At 71.0% G+C, this 22,279-nt stretch overlaps 2 protein-coding genes across 3 annotated transcripts in view; one reads left to right on the forward strand and one right to left on the reverse strand.

Annotated features, from left to right (window-relative positions):
* The window catches only part of KCNQ1 (potassium voltage-gated channel subfamily Q member 1), a 190,498-nt gene extending 179,026 nt beyond the window's left edge, over nucleotides 1-11,472 (forward strand). For both annotated transcript variants that reach the window (XM_045578218.1, XM_045578219.1), the window contains 2 exons: nucleotides 10,624-10,628; nucleotides 11,460-11,472. The gene's annotated coding sequence lies outside the window, so the exon portion shown is untranslated. The remainder of the gene's footprint in view (nucleotides 1-10,623; nucleotides 10,629-11,459) is intronic.
* Nucleotides 11,473-13,136: 1,664 nt separating this feature from the next.
* CDKN1C (cyclin dependent kinase inhibitor 1C) lies at nucleotides 13,137-15,220 on the reverse strand. The gene is made up of 4 exons (XM_045578220.1): nucleotides 14,999-15,220; nucleotides 14,121-14,905; nucleotides 13,905-14,039; nucleotides 13,137-13,827 (listed from the first exon to the last, which is right to left on the reverse strand). The coding sequence occupies exons 2-3, from the start codon at nucleotides 14,893-14,895 to the stop codon at nucleotides 13,906-13,908; spliced, it is 909 nt and encodes a 302-aa protein (XP_045434176.1). The 5' UTR covers nucleotides 14,896-14,905; nucleotides 14,999-15,220; the 3' UTR covers nucleotides 13,137-13,827; nucleotide 13,905.
* Between the last annotated feature and the right edge of the window lie 7,059 nt (nucleotides 15,221-22,279).

Below are 22,279 nucleotides of genomic sequence, written 5' to 3' on the forward strand. Positions count from 1 at the left end.
CAGTCCTGGGGGCACGGGCCGCCTCCCCCGGAGCCCGAACCCGGAGCCGGAGCAGCCGGAATGCAGGGCGCCCCTCCCCCAGGCCCCGGGAAGCACAGAGGCCCTGGTGCTCAGCCCGCCTCCTGCTCCATCCCTGGACCCAGCCTCCGCTCCCCCACCCCTGCAGCTCTGGTCTGACGCAGGGGCGCAGGGGGAGGCAGGGGAGCTGCAGGACGGAGGCGGGGAGAACGTTGGGACAGAATGAATAGAAGAATGAATGAAGGAATGAATGGGAGAAGGAATGAATGCATGAGAGATTGAATAGGAGAAAGAATGAAGGAGAGAATGAATGAATGAATAATAAATGAACAAATGAATGAAGGCATGAGGGAGCGAAGGAAGGAAGGAAGGAAGAAGGAAGGGGAGGGAGAAGGACGGCGAGGAGGGGAAGGCTCTGCACACCGCCCACCCTGAGCGCCGGGGGACCCCGCCCTCTATCAGCCGATGGAATAGCATCCTCGGGCAGCTGCCCCCGCAGCTGTGATCCGGCCCCTGTGCCGGCCGCATGGCCGCCTGGGGTGCGGAGTCTGTGCCCTCCGCGCAGACGGGCTGGCAGCCTCCACAGGTGCCAGGGGCCGGTCCCCCTGCCAACAGCCCAGCCCCGCGCCCTGGGCCCCCCGCCGGGGCCTTCCCTGCGCCGCCTGTGCCCGCTCCTCGCTGCCCGCCGCTCCGGCCAGCCACCCCAGCCGGGCTCCGCGGACCAGCGCGGGCGGGGACGCACAGCCGGGAAGTTTCCATGGCACAGGGGCGGGTGGGGCGGCTTCCTGTCGCTGTGGAAGGGGCAGGTGGCCCGTGCCTCCCGCCACGTCTTTCCAGGAAGCGGCTCTGTAGGACGGTGCACCGGGCGACGCAGACCGGCCTGCCCCCTCGGCCCGCCATCGTCTGAACCGGAGGCTCCCCCCCAGCTGTCCTGGCCCCAAAGCCGCTGCCTCGCCGGCTGCCGCGCCGGGCCCCTCGGCCATCTCTGCTGCTCGTCCTCAGCCGAGGGTGTTTCCCGTGGATTCTCAGGGAGCGTGGGAGAAAGGGAAACATCACGTGAGAGAATCACATCCATGGCCTCTGGCACGACCCCGGACCAGGGCCTGGGCCGGGAGGAGCCTGCCACTGAAGCCCACAGCCTCGATCAGAATCAAAGCTGGGGCCCTTCAGCCACAGGCCGATGCTCTGTCCCAGCCGTCAGCACACTCACCGGCCTCAGAGCCAAAGACCAGCAGCACAACGGTGGACATTCCTTCGGAGAGCCACGTTTTGTAAACTTAAACGTCTTCTAACACCACTTCTTCAAACAGACTCGCCCAGGCCGTGGTGTTTTGTGGAAGAGCCACCCTCCAGGGGCCACAGAGCTCGGCTCTATCCACTGAGCAAACCAGCCAGGGCCTGCGCTGTTTCTTAGGGAGACCCTGTGTCTCCCTCTTCTTCTTGCTGCCACTTTTCTTTTCAATATTTGTACTGATGTCAAGGAGGAAGGGAGAGGGAGAGAGAGAGAAACATCTGTGATGAGAGAGTCGTGGACCGGCTGCCTCCCGCACGCCTCACCCTGCGGGTGGAGCCCGCAGCCCGGCCTGTGCCCTGACCGGGAATCGAACCCTGACCCCCTGGTTCCTAGGTCGATGCTCAGCCGCTGGGCCACGCTGGCCGGGCTCGCTGCCCCTTTCCAACAACAGTGGCCGCTGACCCCGGCCCCGGCCGCGCCATCCCTCGCCGCGGGCGGCCTGCGACGCGCTCCCGCGGTCAAATATTTTGAAATTCGAGCCGCCCGTCCGTGCGCATGCGTGCGTCTATTTACCCTAAAGCTCTAAACTCTGCGCCAAGCATGTCCTTCCGGCCGAGAATGTAAACGTGGCCCCAAATCGTGCAGAGCCCAGCCGCGGGCCGTCCTCAGCCTCAGTCCATGCCCGCGTGGTCGGGGTTTTCGCTGAGTCCCGCTCGCTCACTCACAGCCAGGAGGACACGGGGGCTTCTCACCGGGATTAACACACATCGGAGGCCCCGGCATCAGCCTCGGGCCCCCGGTGTGGCTACGTGGCCAGCCGGGGCCGGGGCCGGGGCCCGGGGGGGCACCTCCGCCTGCACCCCCAGGGACAGAGGCCGGGCTGGCCTGTCCGTGCCAGCCCCCCGGGGCCTCTCGGCTCCAGCGAGATCCCACAGTGGACGTGGCTCTCGTTACTTTGCGGTGATGTGGCGTGTTCGGTGCCCACGTGTGTGAGCGCCGTGTCGCTCTCCCGGGACCGCGAGGCCCACGGAGGCCCAGAGAGGCCCGACCCCTCGAGCCACACAGCACCGGCGGCGGGGCCCACTCTGGGGAGGAGAGAATGAATGAGTGAATGAGTGAGTGAGTGAACAAGTGAATGAGGCTTCGGCTGCAGCCTCCACCGGCCTTCACTGGCCTCTGGGAATTGGTTGGGGGAAGAGCAGGAATGTGACAGGAGAAGGAAGGAGAGGGCAGGGAGGGGATGAGGGGAGCCGGGCTGAGGGCCTGGGCGGGCAGAGGGGCGGCTCAGAGGCCGGCAGGGGCTGGGCCCTTGGCGGCCGGCGGCCCCTCCCTCCCTCCCTGCACCCCCGGGCCGGGGCCGGTTCCCAGTGTGTGGGGGGCGCGGGGGGCTCTGGACCCCCATCTCCCAGGAGACTGTCTCCCTGGAGGGGAGGGGAGGGGAGGGGGCCTTTAGGCCACAAGCCCACCCGCCTCACACTGCCAGTCCTGGGGCTGCACAGAGCGCTCACCCTGGGCGCCCTGCCCCCGGGTGGTGGCTGGATTGTGTCCCTAAGACCCTCCTGGTGGAGCCCCAGCCCCAGCCGGCAGCTGGGCCTCAGCGGTGACTCAGCGGAAACGGAGTCGGAAGAAGGGGGTCAGGATACGCCGGGGACCCCTGGGGCCCGGGAGGAGCCGCCCCGCACGCCCAGCAGAGAGGCCGGGAGCCGCCGGTCTGTGAGGCTCGGTTGGAGCAGCGCCCGCACACTGACACCCCAGCATCCTACCCCCCCCAGGAGCCCCCCAGCCCCCCCCCCGGGCAGTGGGGGAAGGCCCAGGCCAGGCCCGCGGCCCATGGACGCCCTGCCCCCGCCGTGGACACCTCCTCGGCCTGCGTTCGCCGCCCAGCGGCTCCAGCCCCGCACCCCGGAAACGGGAGCCCCAGTGCCGGCCCGGCCACCAGCCCTGTGCCGAGCGGGCGGCTGGGACCCCTCAGGGGGGACGGAGGCGCTGGGGTGCGAGGAGGCTGGGAGGAGGGGTGTCCTGGGGGCCCCTGAGCTGGGGGACCGGGGCCTCGCTCAGGCGGGGCTGCATGGGGCCCCCCCGGCCCGGGGCAGCAGGCGTCAGCTGACCAGCCCCTCGGCGGGCCGGGAGCCCCCCCGTCTGTGTGCCTCCTGCACCTGAGCATTCACAGGCGGCGGGCGCCTCCGGGCCATCTGCGCCTTCCCACTCCCGCCCCCCCACCTCCCCTACCCGCTCCCCCCACCTTGCTCCCATCCCGCCTTCATTCATTCCTTCCTCCCTTCCTTCCTTCAATTCCTTCATTCATTCATTCCTTCCTCCCTTCAATCATTCATTCATTCATTCAGTAAATGGCCTGGGAGACCCACTGCCGCCCAGCTCAGCCCCGCTCTGACCGGCCCGTTCCTGACACCCCACAAGCAGCGCCACCCTTCAGGGCGCCCCAGGAGCGCAGGAGCCGTCCACGTGAGCGGTTCCCCCTGCACCTGACGGGGAGGCCGGCCACAGGGCAGCACTGCCCGGGGCTGTTGCTAAGGCGCCGGGCTCCGGCGGCTTCATTTCATATTAAAAAGCCCGGGCGATTCAAGGACAGACGCCTGCCGCCGGGAACATCTGTCTCCCTCGCTGACAGAGTCCACGATGGGCTCTGGGCGGCGCATACGGCGGCAACTAGCTGCTCCGAGCGGATTGAACTGCTCACGTGAACCCTCCCCGTTGCCGCCCCTCCCTGTGGCCGCCCCTCCCTGTGGCCGCTCTCCCCGTGGCCTCTCCCTCCCCGTGGCCTCTCCCTCCCCATGGCCTCTCCCTCCCTGTGGTCACCCCCTCCCCATGGCCACATTCCCCGTGGCTGCCCTCCCCGTGGCCGGGACAGTCTGATTGTCCCCAGTGGCCTCTCCCTCCCCGTGGCCTCTCCCTGTGGCTGCCCCTCCCTGTGGCCGCCCTCCCCGTGGCCGTCCTCCCCGTGGCCTCTCCCTCCCCGTGGCCTCTCCCTCCCCGTGGCCTCTCCCTCCCCGTGGCCTCCCCCTCCCCATGGTCTCTCCTTCCCCGTGGCCTCTCCCTCCCCGTGGCCTCTCCCTCCCCGTGGCCTCTCCCTCCCCGTGGCCTCTCCCTCCCCGTGGTCACCCCCTCCCCATGGCCACATTCCCCGTGGCCGCCCTCCCCGTGGCCGGGACAGAGTCTGATTGTCCCCAGTGGCCTCTCCCTCCCCGTGGCCTCTCCCTCCCCGTGGCCTCTCCCTCCACGTGGCCTCTCCCTCTGCGTGGCTGGGACAGAGTCTGTCCCTGGTGCGGACAGACCGCGCCTGAGCGAGCGGAGCCCTGGCACAGACCGGCCGTCTGGCCGCGGGGCCGGAGAAGGGCCCTGTGTGCCCGGACGGACGCAGGGCGTGGTCCGGCCCCCGCGCAGGAGGAGCAGCGCCACGGCCCAGGGCGCGGTCAGGGCGCGGGAGCAGGAAGCAGGCAGCCAGTCGTGCGAGGGGACCGGCCGAGCACGGAGACCCACAGGCGCGCGGTGCTCGATGGCCCGGCCTGCCAGGCCCGCGCTGCGCCGGGAGAGGGGAGGCCGGACAGTGCCGGCCCCGGAGGCACCTGCGCCCTGAGAGGCCGTGAATGGCCGTCCAGCCGCCCTCCCTGCGGACCCCCCCCCTCGGCCGCCCTGTGGAGGGGACTCCGCCCAGGCCTCGCAGCGCCCTCCGTGGGCCGCGCTCCCTCCGCCCGGCACAGCGGCGGTGCCTCTTCCTGCGGAGCCGCACCCGGGCCCTCTGTGCCCGGAGGCCGGTGTCCTCGGGCACCCCGGCCGCTGGGACCCCGGCCGCTGGGACCCCGGCCCTCTCCGCTGTGACTGATGCTGGTCGGACGCTGGGCACCAGGAAAGCGCCCTCCTGGGGTCCGGGCTCCCTGCCCCCGGGCCCGGGGCATCACCAGCTCTGTGCCCGCTCCCCGGGACCGGACTGACCACACGGCCTCGTGCCCAAGCTGCAGGCCTGGCCCAGGGCCTGGCTCTCCATAAGGGCATGCCAAGCCTCCCCCTGTCCGGGGGCCAGGCCCAGGGGTCTGCCCGCTGCCCGCTGTCCCTCAGAGGCTGGCCACTCGCCTCCCAGGCCCGTTGGAGTTTGGAGCGCTCCGGCCGGGACGTCTGCCTCTGGAGGTGGGGACCACAGCGAGGCCGGCGGGAGCCTCAGGCACTCCCAGGCCGGGTGCCCAGGACCCGCCCGGCCGCGGAGAGGCGGCCTGGGGTGCGGCCTCCTCCCACAGCCCCCGGCGGCTCGGCTCCGCAGACCGGCCGCCTCGGAGCCCAGGCAGGCGTGGCCCCCCTGCCGCCCGGCACAGCCGCCCTCCGGGGGGAGGGAGCAGGACGGCTCCGGGCAGGGCCCTGCACTGCTGCCCTCAGACTCAGCGGGGCTCCTCCAGGCAGAGGCGTGTGCGGGCCGGGGCCTGGCCAGCCAGGCCTGCGCTGATGGCCCACGCGGTGCACGGCGACGCCAATCCAGGGGGGTGGGAGGGGCCCTCGCAGAACCTCACCCTCCAAGCCCGCCCCGCCCTCAGAGCAGGCACCTCTGCCCACCCCCTGCAGGTGCACCCCGGAGGCCCCACACCCGTCTGGGTCCCCCGTCCCCGCCCGGGTGACCTGTCGCCCCAGCTCTCCCGCCCCCGCCCGGGTCTCCATCCCGATTGTAGTCGCCTGGAGCATCGGCCACCCTCACCGCCCCCTGGCCGCGTTTCCGCCCCTAGTCCGCGCCGGGAGAATGCCTCTGCTTCCTGTCCGTCCGCTTCCTGCCGGGCACCTCGGCCTCCGCATGCTGCCTCCGCACGCCTCCTGTGCCGGGCCCAGCGCGTCATTTCCTCCCCCCAGGCCTCCGGCCCTGACGCCCCGCTCCCACGGCCGGACCCAGGCCGCCCCCCCCCCGGGCGCCGTCCCCGCCGGGCGGGGCCCTGCGTCTCCGGGCGGCAGGCTGGAGGGCAGTGGGAGCCAGCCACCGGCCGGGAGCCCTCCGAGGGGCCCCCAGAGAGGCAGGTGTAAACTGAGAGAACATGGGGGCGCAGGGAGATATCTGTAACACCATCAACAATAAAAACAGTTAAAATTATAGCAGATGATGAATTAACAACAGAAACCCCTGAAATGAGCCACCGAAAAGAAAACAAGAAAAAACAAGACTTGGCAGAAACAAATGCCCCAACTTCTCTCTGTCCTCTCCCTCTTTCTCCCTCTTTCTCTCTCCCTCTCCATCCTCCCTCTCTCCCCCACCTCTCGGTCTCCCTCTCTCTCTCTCTCTCTCTCTCTCTCTCCCTCTCTCTCTCCCTCTCTCTTTCCTGTTTGGGCACAGGCTCTGGGCCCGAGCACAGCAGAGCCCTGACACAGCCGCTGCCCTTTGGGGTTCACCGGGTCCACAGGGCCCCCAGCACAGCAGCCGAGGTGGAAGGATGTGTGGGCATTGGACGAGGGGCGACGGCAGAGGCTGTCACCCCTGCCCACAGGGGCGCTGTCTGCGAGAGTCGGGGTGCAGCATGACCCCCCCGGCCTAGAGCGGCAGTCAGGGGACACGGGGTGACCGGCACTCACTCCTGCCCCACGGCCCCTGACCCCCATGCCGAGTGCGGGCTCGGGGCTGGGGGGGAGCGTCTGGGGCTGAGCATCGCGGATCCTCAGAGCTGCGGCCGGCTCGGCATGGACCCACGCGGGCCGGAGGCCGGCAGTGGCGCTGGGCGCGGGCTGTGGGCGGGCGTGAGGCCTGCTGGCTTTGTGGCCACGCAGCCCCCGGTGCCTCCAGGGCCCGCGCCAGAGGGAAACCGAGGCGCTCCCCCCTCACCGCGTCTGAGCCCCTGGGAAGGGAAGACACCCCCTCCAGGTCCCCACCGCCCCCGCCCCCAGGAGGCGGGGCTGGACAGACTCCGGTGGGGGCCACGTCAGCCACGAGGCAACCACTGGCTCCAGACCCTGCCACAGCCCCCGTAACCCCGGACGGCCTCCCGCCTCCCCTGCACCACCAGATGGCCTCCTGTCCCCCAGGATCCCCCAGACAGCCTCCTGTCCCCCAGGACCCCTCGGACGGCCTCCTGTCCCCCAGGACCCCCCGGATGGCCTCCCGCCTCCCCTGTACCCCCAGATGGCCTCCTGTCCCCCAGGACCCCCCGGACAGCCTCCTGTCCCCCAGGAGCCCCCAGACAGCCTCCTGTCCCCCAGGACCCCCCGGACGGCCTCCCGCCTCCCCTGTACCCCCAGATGGCCTCCTGTCCCCCAGGACCCCCCGGACGGCCTCCTGTCCCCCAGGACCCCCCGGACGGCCTCCTGTCCCCCAGGACCCCCCGGACGGCCTCCCGCCTCCCCTGTACCCCCAGATGGCCTCCTGTCCCCCAGGAGCCCCTGAGACCCAGATCCCCCCTGGGCAGCAGCCGAGGGCAGGAGGCAGCTTCCAGGAAAGGGGTGGCTCGTGTTCACACGCAGACCACACGCTCCTGGCCGGTCAGTCCAGCACATGCTCCTGCCTCTGCCGGAGGTGGGGTGCACGTGTTACGTGGCTGTCTGTGACTTTTCCAAAGGGAACAGACAGCTCACAAGAGGCCGGAAACGCATTGACCCCGGGCCGCGTGGCACACGCGTGTCCCCTGCCTGCAGGGACGGCCCGCCCAGCGGGAGACGCAGAGCTCGGGGAGGGAGCAGGCTGGGGGCCGGCCCGGGCAGGGTCTCGGTGACCAGGGCGTGGTGGTGGCCTGGGACGGCCAGGGTTCGTGTCCGGACAGAGCTGGCCGCCGCCCTGAGGGGGTCCACGCGGCCCCTGCACGCCGATGCCCGCTCGCTCCGGGCAAGGCTGGGTGCCAGGGGAGGGCGGGTCTGGGTTGCTTTGCTGGGGAGAGACAGACGGACAGGCGGAGGCACACCCTGATGCCGGCTCAGCGTCTGTGGCCAGGGCCCGGAATGTTCTCCAGGAGATACCGAGACCCTGCTGCTGCTGAGAGAACATGGAGCTGCCGAGGAGAGGAAAACAGCGTGTGTGTGTGTGTGTGTGTGTGTGTGTGTGTAGACAGGTGTGTGTTGTACATCACATCGCACTGTTGTCGGTTGCAACACACACACAGATAACAGAACCGGCCTGCAGGCTGGGGGCTGGGGCTGGGGGCTGGGGCTGGGGCTGGGGGCTGGGGCTGGGGCTGGGGCTGGGGCTGGGGGCTGCGGGCTGGGGCTGGGGCTGGGGGCTGGGGCTGGGGCTGGGGCTGGGGCTGGGGCTGGGGCTGGGGCTGCGGGCTGGGGCTGGGGGCTGTGGCCTGCAGGCTGGGGCTGGGGGCTGGGGCTGGGGCTGGGGCTGGGGGCTGTGGCCTGCAGGCTGGGGCTGGGGCTGGGGCTGGGGCTGGGGCTGGGGGCTGTGGCCTGCAGGCTGGGGCTGGGCTGAGGCTGGGGGCTGGGGACTGCGGGCTGGGGGCTGCGGGCTGGGGCTGGGGGCTGTGGCCTGCAGGCTGGGGCTGGGGCTGAGGCTGGGGGCTGGGGCTGGGGCTGGGGGCTGGGGCTGGGGCTGGTGGCTGGGGCTGGGGCTGGGGCTGGGGCTGGGGACTGAGGGCTGGGGGCTGGGGGCTGGAGCTGGGGGCTGGGGCTGGGGCTGGTGGCTGGGGCTGGGGGCTGGGGGCTGGGGCTGGGGCTGGGGCTGGGGCTGGGGCTGGGGCTGGGGCTGGGGCTGCGGGCTGGGGCTGGTGGCTGGGGCTGGGGCTGGGGCTGGGGCTGCGGGCGGCGCCGGGAGGCAGAGCCGGGGCCTGGGCGGGGACAGCGAGGACCAGCTCTCCGGTCCCTGGAGACCGCGATGACCCAGCTCTGCGGGCACTTGTCAGGACATGCTCCGTGGCCTTCTGTCCGCCATGGGACAGCCTGTTTTGTGTTTCATTTGGGGGACTGTCCTGTGAGCCCGAAGGAGACGCCGGGCGGTGCTGGGCGGCCCTGAGCGCCGGGCTGGCACTGCGGGGCGGGGGGTGCCCGGCGGACACGGCTGCAGCTCTGGAGAAGCAGGCGGGTCCCCTCCCTGGGTGCCAGCGGCCTCGGCCCCAGCAAAGCAGCTGCCCCCCTGCCCCCCCCCCCCCGCACTCAGAGGGCTCACCCCCCCCCCGCACTCAAAGGGCTCACCCCCCCCCCCCCCGCACTCAGAGGGCTCACCCCCCCCCCCGCACTCAGAGGGGCGCCGTGCAGGGGGAAGCCCAGGCGGCCCCGGGTGGTGGCCGAGGCGGGACCACCCCAGGCTCTCGGCACCGGCAGAGGCTGGGTCATTCCTCCTGATGCCGCCCAGGCCACCGAGGCCATTCTGTTCCTCACGCCAAGGGCACATCCCGGGGGATCCCCGTGTGACCCCGAAACACGGCCCCGCACCCAGGGCTCAGGGTGCCCATCACGACGGTGACCCCCCAAACCCTATCGGCTCCCCTCATCAAAGAAAGACACATGTCAGAGTGCTGGACGCGTGTGCATGTGTGTGTGCCTGCATGTGTGTATGTCCGTGTGTTTGTGGTTCTGTGTCCGTGTGTGCGCACAGTGTCTGCATGTCTGTCGTGTGTGCATGTCTCTGTGCGTGCGTGTGTGTATGTGTGTGGGTGTGTGTTTGTGGTTCTGTGTCCATGTGTGCTTGCAGTGTCTGCATGTCTATGACTGTGTGTGCATGTCTCTGTGTGTATGTGTGTGTGTTTGTGGTTCTGTGTCCATGTGTGTGGACAGTGTCTGCATGTCTGTGACTGTGTGTGCATGTCCCTGTGTGTGTGTGTGTGTGTGTGTGTTTGTGGTTCTGTGTCCGTGTGTGCGCACAGTGTCTGCATGTCTGTCGTGTGTGCATGTCTCTGTGCGTGCGTGTGTGTGTGTGTGTGTGTGTGTGTGTTTGTGGTTCTGTGTCCGTATGTGTGCACAGTGTCTGCATGTCTGTGACTGTGTGTGCATGTCCCTGTGTGTGCGTGTGTGTGTGCATGTGTGTGCATGTGTGTGGGTGTGTGGGTGTGGTTCTGTGTCCGTGTGTTGCATACATGGGCAGGAGGTGGCCCTGGGCCGCCTCGGGGACCCTGTGGATGGGAGGCGCAGGGGGGAGGGGGCGCTGAGCTCCGGAGCTGGGGTGGCCCAGGCTGGTCCCGAGCCGCATGCCCCTGCCCACTGCGCGCCCCTCCCCTCGGACCCTGCTCACACCCAGCAGCCCCTCCCTGGTCCCTGGTCCCCGTGTCCCCGCTCCCAGCACCCCCCACTCCGTCCCAGGTCCCCGCACCCAGCAGCCAGCTTGCACCCCCCTCACCCCCACCTCCGTGCCTCCAGGGCACCCCGCTGCCTGCAGACAAAACCCCACCTCTCACCCAGGGCCCGGGAAGGTCCGGGGCCAGCGGGGGGACCGGGAGCGGGAGGCCTGACAGGCGCCCCGAAAGGCACCGTCCACTGGGCCTCTAAAGCGCCTGCAGGCCCAGCCCCCAGGCCCGGCGGAGGGCGCCCAGGCCCGGCGGAGGGCGCCCAGGCCCGGCGGAGGGCGCCCAGAGGACGGGGGAGGGCGCCCAGAGGACGGCGGAGGGCGCCCAGGCCCGGCGGAGGGCGCCCAGGCCCGGCGGAGGGCGCCCAGAGGACGGCGGAGGGCGCCCAGAGGACGGCGGAGGGCGCCCAGGCCCGGCGGAGGGCGCCCAGAGGCCGGCGGAGGGCGCCCAGAGGCCGGCGGGGGACGCCCAGAGGACGGCGGAGGGCGCCTAGGCCCGGCGGAGGGCGCCCAGGCCCGGCGGAGGGCGCCCAGAGGCCGGCGGAGGGCGCCCAGAGGACGGCGGAGGGCGCCCAGGCCCGGCGGAGGGCGCCCAGAGGACGGGGGAGTCCGAGCCGCCGCCCACCCTGGCTCCGGCCGGCCTGACGCCCGCTGCTCCGGGGCCTCTGCCCCGCCCCCGGCGGCCGCCCCCGCACGCCGTGGCCCGGCCTGTGCCTGCCGTGGCCTCTGGCGGCCCGGCTTCGGGGTTGTAGGTCGGGGGTGCGATCACCCTCCCCGCGGGGCCCGGACACCGCCTCCTCACCGGCCTCGCCCGGGCCCCGCACCCCCGCCCCCCGCTCCGGGAGGAAGCGCCCTGAGCCCCCGGGGCCGCGTCCGGGGGACTGGCCCTCCCCACCGGCCCCGCCCAGGGACAGGACCGGCGGCCCTAAGGCAGCAGAGCCGGCGGCCTGAACAAAGCCCTGGGCCCTGCCGGTCAGTGGCTCCTCCTGGGCAGTGACCCCCCGACTCCTCAGACAGAGGGGCACCGGGGCTCGGGGTCTGACCGCAGTGAGGGCACAGAGCGGGGCTCAGCTGAGCCACTGGGGCCTCGTCCTGATCATCCTCCTCCCCCTCCTCCTCCTCCTCCTCCTCACGGGCCAGGAGCGGGGGTCCCTGTGACAGGCAGACCCCGTGTGGGCGCTGGCCTCAGACCCTCTGGGCTTCCTGACCCCCGAGCTCCCCTCCCCCAGGACCTGGAAAGGGGGGCTGAAGCCCGCAAGGGGGGAAGGGCTCCCCGAGTCACCTGTGAGACCCCAAACCCCGTGCTCTCTCCCTCTGGAGGGCAGGCTCCCGGCAGCCCCCAGCCCCTGCCCCTGCCCCCCCAGGTAAGAGTGTGTCACCCCGTCCCCGCCAGCCCCACACCCGCCCTCTGCAGCTGGAGGCAGGTGGCGGGGGGCAGGGAGAGTGGGCCCATGGGACCCCCCTCACAGGGGACTGTGGGTGCCCACCCTCCAGATCCCACCCTCAGGGACACCCCCTCTCCCTCCCGCCACCCTGTCCGGCAGCCGCTGTGCTCGGCCTGCACGGGAGCGGCCCCTCCCCCGCCCGCTGGCGCCTGGAGTCCGGGTACAGGGCTGACTCCGCCTGCGGCCAGGTGGACGGGAGCGGCCGGGGGATGGGCCGCTCGTGGGGGTGGGGCGGCTCGGCTGAGGGGAGAGGGGCCCACTCAGGGGGTGGGTGCCTCTCGGCTCAAGGGTGAGGGGCCCACTCATGGGGTGGGTGCCTCTCGGCTGAAGGGTGAGGGGCCCACTCATGGGGTGGGTGCCTCTCGGCTGAAGGGTGAGGGGCCCACTCATGGGGTGGGTGCCTCTCGGCTGAGGGGTGAGGGGCCCACTCATGGGGTGGGTGCCTCTCGGCTGAGGGGAGAGGGGCCCACTCATGGGGTGGGTGCCTCTCGGCTGAGGGGAGAGGGGCCCACTCATGGGGTGGGTGCCTCTCGGCTGAGGGGAGAGGGGCCCACTCATGGGGTGGGTGCCTCTCGGCTGAGGGGAGAGGGGCCCACTCATGGGGTGGGTGCCTCTCGGCTGAAGGGTGAGGGGCCCACTCATGGGGTGGGTGCCTCTCGGCTGAAGGGTGAGGGGCCCACTCATGGGGTGGGTGCCTCTCGGCTGAGGGGAGAGGGGCCCACTCATGGGGTGGGTGCCTCTCGGCTCAAGGGTGAGGGGCCCACTCATGGGGTGGGTGCCTCTCGGCTCAAGGGTGAGGGGCCCACTCATGGGGTGGGCATGCTCAGAGGGGCCGGGCCGGGCACTGTAGGATTAGCTGTGAGTTCATGTCCATCTCTGGAGTCCAGGGTGGACTCAGCCTTTGTCCCTGGGTGGGGGAGGGGTCATCGCCCCAAACTGTAAACTGCTGGCCGCCCAGCGTCCTCGGCCCCCCACCCCCTTCCCGCGGCAAGCCACCCGCGCGGTTCATGGTGAGACAAAGAGGGGCCCTTGGGAGCCAGGCTGGTGGGTCCTTCCTCAGAGCCGCTGCTCTGCCCTCCCCACCCGCCCTCCGGCCTGCGGGAGGCCAGCACCTCAGGGAGCAGTGGGGGCTCCGCTTTGTGTGTTTGGGGGGGACAAGTGGAGGGCCTGGGCTGCCCCCGGTGAGTATCTGTGCCCCCGCTGCCGGGCGGGGCTGAGTGGACGCACACACAAACGCACACACACACGATTTGCAGCAATTTTTTGGCCTCTTTATTGGGACCCAGCGGACAGGGGCCGGGCAGGTGTGCCGGCTCAGGACTTTTTCTCAGAGATGTCAGGTGTGGGGGATCAACTCAGAGAGAAAGAGAGAAAGAAAGAAAGAGACAGAGACAGACGGCGAGAGCTGGGGGGAGAGACTGCAAGCTAGGAGGGCGGCGCGCGGTGGGCGGCGCGCGGTGGCGGGCACGCGGGCCGGGCTGGTGGGCGCCCGCCCAGGGGGCCCCTGTGGGATGGATCTCTGGGGACCCCCGCCCCGGTGGTGGGTGCGTGCCTTAGCAAAGCCAGCGGCCAAGCTGCCGCGGGCAGAGCGGCCACGCCTGGACATAAATAGAAAATATAAGTTAGTATAAGTTTTTTTTTTTAACTTTTTTTTGTACAAATATACATTTTTATCCTTTTTTTCTCTTTTTTCATCATTTTTTGCGCTGAGTTTCAGCAGAGATTGAACCTTTTTTTATAAATGACTCTTAAAGCTTTCCACCTTGGGACCAGTGTACTCTTCGGTGCCGGCACGTTTGGGTGAGAAGTGACTAATACATTGCACGGCTGTCAGACTTTTACACAAAACCGATCGCTGCTCGCCAGCAGCTGCTATTGGCCGGTCTGGGGGCGGCGTGTCCTGTCCGCGGTCAGAGGGTCCCGGGCTCCTGGGGGAGAGGCTGCGGGCGGGAGAGAGAGGGAGAGAGTGAGCGGCCTGGGGACCCCGAGCCCGCCCCCGCGCCCCGACACCACTCACCTCATCTCATCCGCTTGCGCGGGGTCTGCTCGGCGGGGCCCACGCCGGGGCCGCCGCCAGGGGCGGAGCAGCCACCGCCGGGCCCCTCGTTGGCCTTGGCCTCGGGCGCGGAGCGCTTGCGCTTGGCGAAGAAGTCTGGGGGGACAGGGCGGGTCAGGGGGGCCCGGGGGGCCCCGGGGGGCCCCGCGGCGGACAAAGGGCGGGGCGCGGACTCACCGGAGATCAGAGGCCCGACCAGCAGCTTCTTCACGGCCGCGGCGCCTCCCGGGGCCCCGGGGGCGTTGGCGGCAGCGCCCAGAGCGGCCCCGGCGGCCCCGGCGGCGGGCACGGCGGCGGGGGCCGCGAGCACGGCCACGGCGGCCCCGGGCAGCGCCACGGGGACGATCACGGAGGCGCCCTGCGCCGGGCGCCCGGAGATCTGCGGCGGCTCGTCCTCGGGCTCGTCCTCCTCCTCGTCCTCCTCGGCCTCGGGCTCGGGCTCGGGCTCGGGCTCGGGCTCCGGGTCGCGCGGCGGCGGCGGGCCCGCCTCGGGCTCAGCGGTCTCCTGCGCGGCCTCGGGCGCCGGGGTCGGCGGGGGAGACACCTCGGGGTCGCCGTTGGGCGGCGCCGGGGCGTCCCCCGCAGCCTCGCCCGCGCCGTCGCGCGGCTCCTCGGCGGCCGGCGGCGCGGGGGCCGGCGGGGCGCCCGCGCCGTCCGGGCGGGGCCGGGGCGCCAGCAGCACGCGGCAGCGCCCCACCTGCACGGTCTCGCGGTAGAAGGCGGGCACCGACTCGCTGTCCACCTCGGTCCACTGCAGGCGGCCGGGGCCGCGCAGCGGCTCGTCGCGCTGGAAGTTGTAGTCCCAGCGGCGCTGGTCCTCGGCGCTCAGCTCGGCCAGGCGCGCCTGCAGCTCGCGGCTCAGCTGCTCGTGGTCCACCGGCCCGAAGAGGCGGCGGCAGGCGCTGCTGCGCGTCGCGGGCGGGTGGGCGCGGCGGGGCACCAGGCGCTCCATGCTGCGGGAGCTGCGGGGCACAGGGGCGGACAGGGCGGTCGGCGCGGGCGGGGCGGGCGGGGCGGGCGGGCGGGGAGCGGGGAGCGGGAGTCCGGGCGGGTACCTGGCGGACGGGCCGGGCAGGGCTCCGGAGTCGCTGGCGGTGAGGTCGGCTGGCGGCCGCGCCCCCTCGGTGGCTGTGGTCGCTCGCAGGGTGGCTCCGGGCTGGGCGGCAGCACCGAGCACAGAGCACTCGCCTGTGCAGCCCCGGCCCGCGCGCGCCCCTTTATACCCGCGGGCACCGCCCCCCGGCCCGCGGGGCCCCCCGTCATTTGCATAAAGTAGTATTTTCGGCTCCGACAACACGCACGCCATTGGTCGCGCCCTGCCCCCCCGCGCGCCCCTCCCCGCCCCGCGCGCCGCCCATTGGCCGGGGGCGCGCCTCTGCCCCCCCGCGGTGGGCGGGGCGCCGGGGCGGGCGGCCGGATTGGCGGGCGCGGGCGCGGGGGGCGGGGCCGAGGGAAAGGCGCTGCGGGCGGTAACGTGACACCCGCGCCCCGCCCCCTCGCCCCATCCCCCCCGCACCCCGCACCGCGCCGCCCCCGGGCTCCTTTGTCTGCAGGCGGGGCCGTCCCTCCGCGCCCCCCTCCGCCCTCCTGGCACCGCGGGCCCCGCGCCCGGCCCGCACCCATGGCCCCCGAGGGCGCCCGGCCGCAGCTGAGCGTCGCCCCGGGCACCCCGAGTCCGCTGTCGGGGCGCTGGTGCCGGCGGCAGCGAGGCGGGGTCCCCGGAGGGCCGCGCCCGCGGGCTGGGGTCCCCGGAGGGCCGCGCACCTGGGCCCTGGCACACCTGCCGGCCCTCGGCCCTGGGGCAGGAGGGGGAGCCGGAGGGAGGGAGGGAGGGCCCGCGCCCGTCTGTCTCCGAAACCGGGAGGCGCTGACTCCTGGAGTTCTGGCCCTGGGCACACCCCGAGCCCCGGGCTGAAGCCTCGAGGCCGTGGGGTCCCCCCAGCCCTGCCCAGCGGGTGGGAAACAGGCTCTGGATCTGTCACTGACCGGGTGGCACCTCTGAGGCCTGGGTCTGCCTGGGGCCACCGCGGGGTGGGCTATTGGACAGGGCAGGGCACCCCACCCCACCCTGCCACCCGCTCTGTCCGCACTGGAGCTGCACCCTCCTCCGAGCGGACAGAACGATAAAGACAGAACGACAGCCCCGCCGCCCAGGCCGGGATCACAGCCGCCCAGAGGGAGGACCGGCCGGACTGGCGCCCTCACCCCGGGGGAGGGGGGAGGGGGGAGGGGGGGCAGGTGTGCGGGCGGGCGGACAGACCGGGCGGCCCCTCCTGTGCCTGAGGCGCCCGCCCAGCACCCGTGAGCCTGTGACAGTGACCGCGGCAGCATGTGACACGGAGCCCTGCCCGGGGGCTGGAGGGACCCGCCCTGCAGGCCTCGCCCGTTTTACCGTTTTGCCAGGAAGGAGCCCGGGGGGCGACCCTCTCAGGCTGCCGGCTTCTCAGCTTATTTCTCTGGGCACCGTGGGACCCTCCTCTCTCAGCAGAGAGGTGACCCCCTCTTTGGTGAGACTCTGAATCGAATCAAGAGTGGCAGTCACCGGCTTACTGAACCTGCCGGTCCCGGGACGCGCTGGGCCCTCCCCGAAAGGCAGGGGCAGAGCCGGGGGGGCGGGGGGGGGCGTGAAGGCCACCCAGGGGCCCGGCAAGCAAACACCACACTGGACACAAACACTGCGCTCTCTTTTGTCATTAAAAGTGTGTGGGAAGGAAGCAAAGGGAATCCTGTCTGTGCTGGAGACGGTACCGCAGCCCGGCCAGGGTCCGAGCTCTCTGTGGGGCGTGACGGCCCTGCCGGCACCTGGCCCGTGCCCTCCTCACTCCCCCCCCCCCCACGGGAGTGGTGGGCGCGGGCGGGCCACAGCCCTCCTCCGGAGCTCCGAGAGGCCACGTGTGCGTCCCTCGGCCAAGAGGCGAGATCGCAAAACCTGAGCAGAGGGGCCCAGCGCCCCAGCCCTCCGCGGCCACCAGCAGCTCCCCCTCCTGGCCCCGGGGTGGCCGCGGTCCGGGGGAGCGAGGGACGGGGAGGCGGCTGGGACGCCCAGGAGCCCCGAGGACCGCCGAGCAGAGCGCGCACACCGCCTGCAGCCGGAGCAGAAACACACTTTTATTGCGTCTCGATCCGTTACGGACACACTTACTCTCATGTGACACGGCCCGGGGCCGGGAAGGCCCCTGTGGGGCGTCCTGCTCCCCGCGCCCGAGATGGCGGGATCCGCTCCCTTCTCAGCCTGAGACCCAGGTCCATCACCAGCCCGCGCCCAAGTGCTGGCTGCACCTTCCTGGCCGCACGCTGCCCCCTGGCGGCCGACTCCGCCGCGGCGCCTCTCGGAGCCCCCAAACCTCCCTTCGCCGGGGAGCCCTGCCAGGCTGCTCTGGAGACCCGCTGGGCTGCGACCCCCTCCTGGGCCCGGGACCCTGCGGGGTGTGTGTGTGTGTGTGTGTCTGTGTGTGTGTGTGTCTGTGTGTGTATCTGTGTGTGTCTGTGTGTGAGTGTGTGTGTGTCTGTGTGTCTGTGTGTGTCTCTGTGTGTATGTGTGGGTGTGTCTCTGTGTGTGTCTGTGTGTGTGTCTGTGAGTGTGTGTGTCTGTGTGTGTATCTGTGTGTGTCTGTGTGTGAGTGTGTGTGTGTCTGTGTGTCTGTGTGTGTCTCTGTGTGTATATGTGGGTGTGTCTCTGTGTGTGTCTGTGAATGTGTGTGTCTGTGTGTGTCTGTGAGTGTGTGTGTCTGTGTGTTTGTGTGAGTGCGTGTTGTGTGTCTCTGTGTGTATGTGTGGGTGTGTCTCTGTGTGTGTCTGTGTCTGTGTGTCTGTGAATGTGTGTGTCTGTGTCTGTGTGTGAGTGTGTGTGTCTGTGTGTGTGTGTATGTGTGTGTCTGTGTGTGTCTCTGTGTGTGTCTGTGTCTGTGAGTGTCTGTGAATGTGTGTGTGTGTGTATGTGAGTGTGTGTCTGTGTATGTGTGTGTGAGTGTATGTGTGTGTATGTGAGTGTGTCTGTGTGTGTGTTTGTGAGGGTGTATATGTATGAGTGTGTGTGTTTGTGTGTGTGCGTGTGTGTGTCTCTGTGTGTATGTGTGTCTCTGTGTGTGTCTGTGCCTGTGAGTGTCTGTGAGTGTGTGTGTGTCTGTGAGTGTGTGTGTCTGTGTGTGAGTGTGTGTGTCTGTGTGTGAGTGTGTGTATGTGTGTGTGAGTGTATGTGTGTGTGTCTGTGTGTGAGTGTGTGTATGTGTGTGTGAGTGTATGTGTGTGCATGTGAGTGTGTCTGTGTGTGTGTTTGTGAGGGTGTATATGTGTGTGTATGTATGTGTATGTATGTGTCTCTGTGTGTGTCTGTGTGTGTCTGTGTGTGTCTGTGTGTGTGTCTGTGAGTGTGTATGTGTGTGTCTGTGTGTGTGTGTGTGTGTGTGTGTGTGTGTGTGTGTGTGTGTGTGTGTGCACCCCAGCCAGGCAGCCTCTGACACCGTCCAGGCCATGCCGGTCTGCAGAGGCCTCACCATCACACGCACCTGGACACCCAGCCACCCGCCCCCGGACCCTCCGGACCCCCGGGGGAGGCGTTCGGGTGCCTGTTTGGTGGGGGAGGAACCGGAGTCCGGGCAGCTGGAGGGAGCAGGTCTGAGCCTCTCCCAGCCTGGAGCCCCGACTTCGAGGCCTGGGGGCCTGAACGCAGTAAGAACGTCAAGGGTCCCCGATAACCTCCCCCGGCAGCCCTGAGCCCCAGACCGGGCTGGGCATCCGGGGGCACAGCCCTGCCCAGGATGGCTGACCCCCGGCACCTCCCACCCGGATGGAGGGGACCAGGCTCCCCTCCTCCCCCCCCCCAGGCCTGGACCCGTACCCCTCCCCCCCTCCTCTCCCCCCAGGCCTGGACCTGTCCCCCTCCCCCCTCCTCTCCCCCCCTGGCCTGGACCTGACCCCCTCCCCCCATCCTCTTCCCCCCCAGGCCTGGACCTGTCCCCCTCCCCCCCTCCTCTCCCCCCCAGGCCTGAACCTGTCCCCCTCCCCCCTCCTCTTCCCCCCCAGGCCTGGACCTGTCCCCCTCCCCCCATCCTCTCCCCCCCAGTGGAGGGGCACCCACACGGCCTCAGAGGGCCACCCCGGCCTCCAGCCGCACCCCAGAGCGGGCCTTCCATAGGCCCCGGACTGCGGGCCCTCTGAGACCCCCCTGGGAAGGCCCCGGCCCCGGGCCCCCTTCTCCTCCCTGAAATGGGCCGGAGGCCCGCGGGGGGGGGAGTCACAGATTAACCAGCCGGCCCAGCGCCAGGCGGGCCGCTCCGAGCCCTCCCGCTCGCCAGCCCGCGGCGGGGGCTCTGCTTGGCCCGGGCCCAGCGTGGCCGGAGCCTCTCCCCCGGTTCCCGCGCTCAGCGCACCCGCCCCGGCCCTTCCCGGACAGCTGTTCCCGGCGGCTGCCAGGCACGTCCTCCACAGGTGCCGCCCGCCGCGGGGAGGCCGGCCTGGGCTCCGGTTACAGGGCGGCCTCCGCTGGGGTGCCTCCGGCTGGGGTGCCTCCGGCTGGGGTGCCTCCGGCTCGCCCCGATCGAGGGGCTGGGGGCGGGGCAGTGGGACCCAGCAGCCCTCCCTGCAGGGAGAGCGTCCCTGCCCCCGACCCTCCCACCCCCGCCCGGCTGCTGGCCTGGGTCTCCAGCGGGACCCCCCCCCCCCCGGCTGCTGGCCTGGGTCTCCCCAGCGGGACGCCCCCCCCCCCAGCTGCTGGCCTGGGTCTCCAGCGGGACCCCCCCCTCCCCCGGCTGCTGGCCTGGGTCTCCCCAGCGGGACCCCCCCTCCCCCGGCTGCTGGCCTGGGTCTCCCCAGCGGGACACCCCCCCCGGCTGCTGGCCTGGGTCTCCCCAGCGGGACACCCCCCCCAGCTGCTGGCCTGGGTCTCCCCAGCGGGACCCCCCCCCCGGCTGCTGGCCTGGGTCTCCCCAGCGGGGACGCCCCCCCGGCTGCTGGCCTGGGTCTCCAGTGGGGACCCTCCAGACTGGGTGGGAACGTCTCTGGGTTTAACGCTGACCGTCTCAGGAGGCCTGGACCCTGGTCCTCGCAGGCCGTCCAGGGCTGGGGCTGGCGCGGGCTCAGAGGAGGAACCCCCTCAGAGGCGGCATGGCCGGCTCTGAGCCACCGGCACCCCCACTTCCAGGCCCCTCCCCAGGCCCCTCACAGGGCAGGCTGGTGGGGCTGTGGGGGGCTCACTCTGCTGGGAAGCAAATGGGCCTGGGCCAGGCCGATGCCCCTTCCTGGACCTCACACCACTGCACCCCGACTTTCTGTCTGCTTTTCCTGGACCGTGGGGACCCCTCTGAGGCGGCATGTGCCGCCACGTGGTGCTCCGAGAGCCAGGAAGGCAGGGAGAGGCTCTCCCCCCAGCGGGGACCTGGCCCCGTGGTCCGAGGAGCAGGCAGACCCCCACACGGTGTCCCCCACCCCAGAGCGCCCTGAGCCGCCGCGGAGACTGTGGGCGTGGGGTGAGCCCACACCTGGCCCGCTCAGGACAAGTCTGTCCGGGAAGAGCAGGCTCAGGCTCTGCCGCCCACGCCCACGCCCACGCCCACGGCCACGCCCACGGCCACGCCCACGGCCACGCCCACGGCCACGCCCACGGCCACGGTCAGGATCGGGAGGCCTCCCCACTCCTTCGCCCCCCCACCCCGTTCATCCATCCTGCCAGCTCCCCCCGCCGAGTGTGGAGGGACAGGCTAGGAGGTCAAAGCAGCTCTGGCCGGTCCTGGGGGGCGGGGGCAGGGCTGCCCAGGGTTGGGGGCTCCGCAGAAGGGGCGCCATCCCCTCCCTCCCCCTGGAGCCCGGGCGCCTGCCAGACCCGTCCCGCCACTCCCCGCCCGCCAGCAGCCCCAGGCCTTGAGGCCCAAAGCTGGACGCCTGCTGCCCCCTGGTGTCCGCAGACGGCAGCGCAGCCAGCAGCCTTGGGCCCCGCCCCGGGGACTGAGGACCCCCACCCCGCACTGCCCCCGCCCCCGGCGGCCAGGGCCTGGCTCTCTGTGAGTCCAAGGTGGGGTGTCTGCCCATGGGGCCAGGCAGGGCTGTGCGGGGGCAGATTCATTTAAATGAATAAATAAATGAGTGAATGACACCCCAGGTGCTGGGGGCTGTCCCTCACACCTCAGTGGGAATAGCAGGGTAGGCCGGGCCAGGGGGCCAAGGAGGGGGGGGGGGGCGCGGAGGCCGAGGTTAACGCTGAAGGTGAAGGCCAGCCCCGCCCCTCTCCAGTCCCCATCCCTCCCCTTCCCCCTCTCCTCCCACCTCCCCTCCCACCTCCCCTCAGCCCCCCAGCCCTCCCGCCCCTTCCTTTCTCCCTCCTCCTCTCCAGCTCCTCCTCTTCCTTTTCCTCCTATGGATCCCCCTCCGCCGGCCTCCAGCGCCCTCTGCCTTCCTTCTGTGTCAGTGCAGCCAGGCCTGTGCCAGCTCCTGCCTGTACCTGCACCCTGCCCCCTGCCCCCTGTCCCCTGCCCTCCGGCCCCCTGCCCCCTACCCTCCGAACCCCTGCCCTCTGGCCCCCTGTCCCCTCCCCCCTGCCCCCTGCCCCCTGCCCCCTGCCCTCTGCCCCCTGCCCCCTGCCCTCTGGCCCCCTGCCCCCTGCCCTCTGGCCCCCTGCCCCCTGCCGCCTGCCCCCTGCCCCTGTCCCCTGCCCCCTGCCCCCTGCCCTCCGGCCCCCTGCCCTCCGGCCCCCTGCCCTCTGGCCCCCTGCCCCCTCCCCCTGTCCCCTGCCCCCTGCCCCCTGCCCTCCGGCCCCCTGCCCCCTGCCCTCCAAACCCCTGCCCTCTGGCCCCCTGTCCCCTCTCCCTTGCCCCCTGCCCTCTGGCCCCCTGCCCCCTCCCCCTGTCCCCTGCCCCTGCCCCCTGCCCCCTGCCCCCTGCCCTCTGGCCCCCTGCCCCCTGCCCTCCGGCCCCCTGCCCTCTGGCCCCTTGCCCCCTCCCCCTGCCCCCTGCCCCCTGCCTGCCCGGCCTGGGCCTGGGCAACCGCGGGGGGCATGCACTGAGCACCTGTGCTCAGTGCCTCCCATGCCAACGTGGAAACCCCAAACCCCGGCTCCCACTTGTGAGCTGGGAGCTGGGCCTGGGGCGCAGCACCCCTAGGTGCTGTGAATGGGGGCTCTGTCCCTAGGCAAGCAGGCCTGAGGGCTATGTGTGCCCCACTCTCCACATCCGCTGCCACCCCCCCCCCAAATGAGCCCCCAGCAGCAGGAAGCCGGGGTCCCCCTCCCGCTGCCCACAGCCAGGTGCACAGGCTGGAGCCCTCAGCTGCGCCGCCCATGACGGCAGGCAGGAGGGACAGGGGAACCCGCAGGGGCCCCCCGGTTTGGGGCGAGGAGGAGCCAGGAG

This window comes from Pipistrellus kuhlii, unplaced genomic scaffold (genome assembly GCF_014108245.1).
Source record: "Pipistrellus kuhlii isolate mPipKuh1 unplaced genomic scaffold, mPipKuh1.p scaffold_m20_p_91, whole genome shotgun sequence".
Classification (NCBI taxonomy): Eukaryota; Metazoa; Chordata; class Mammalia; order Chiroptera; family Vespertilionidae; genus Pipistrellus; species Pipistrellus kuhlii.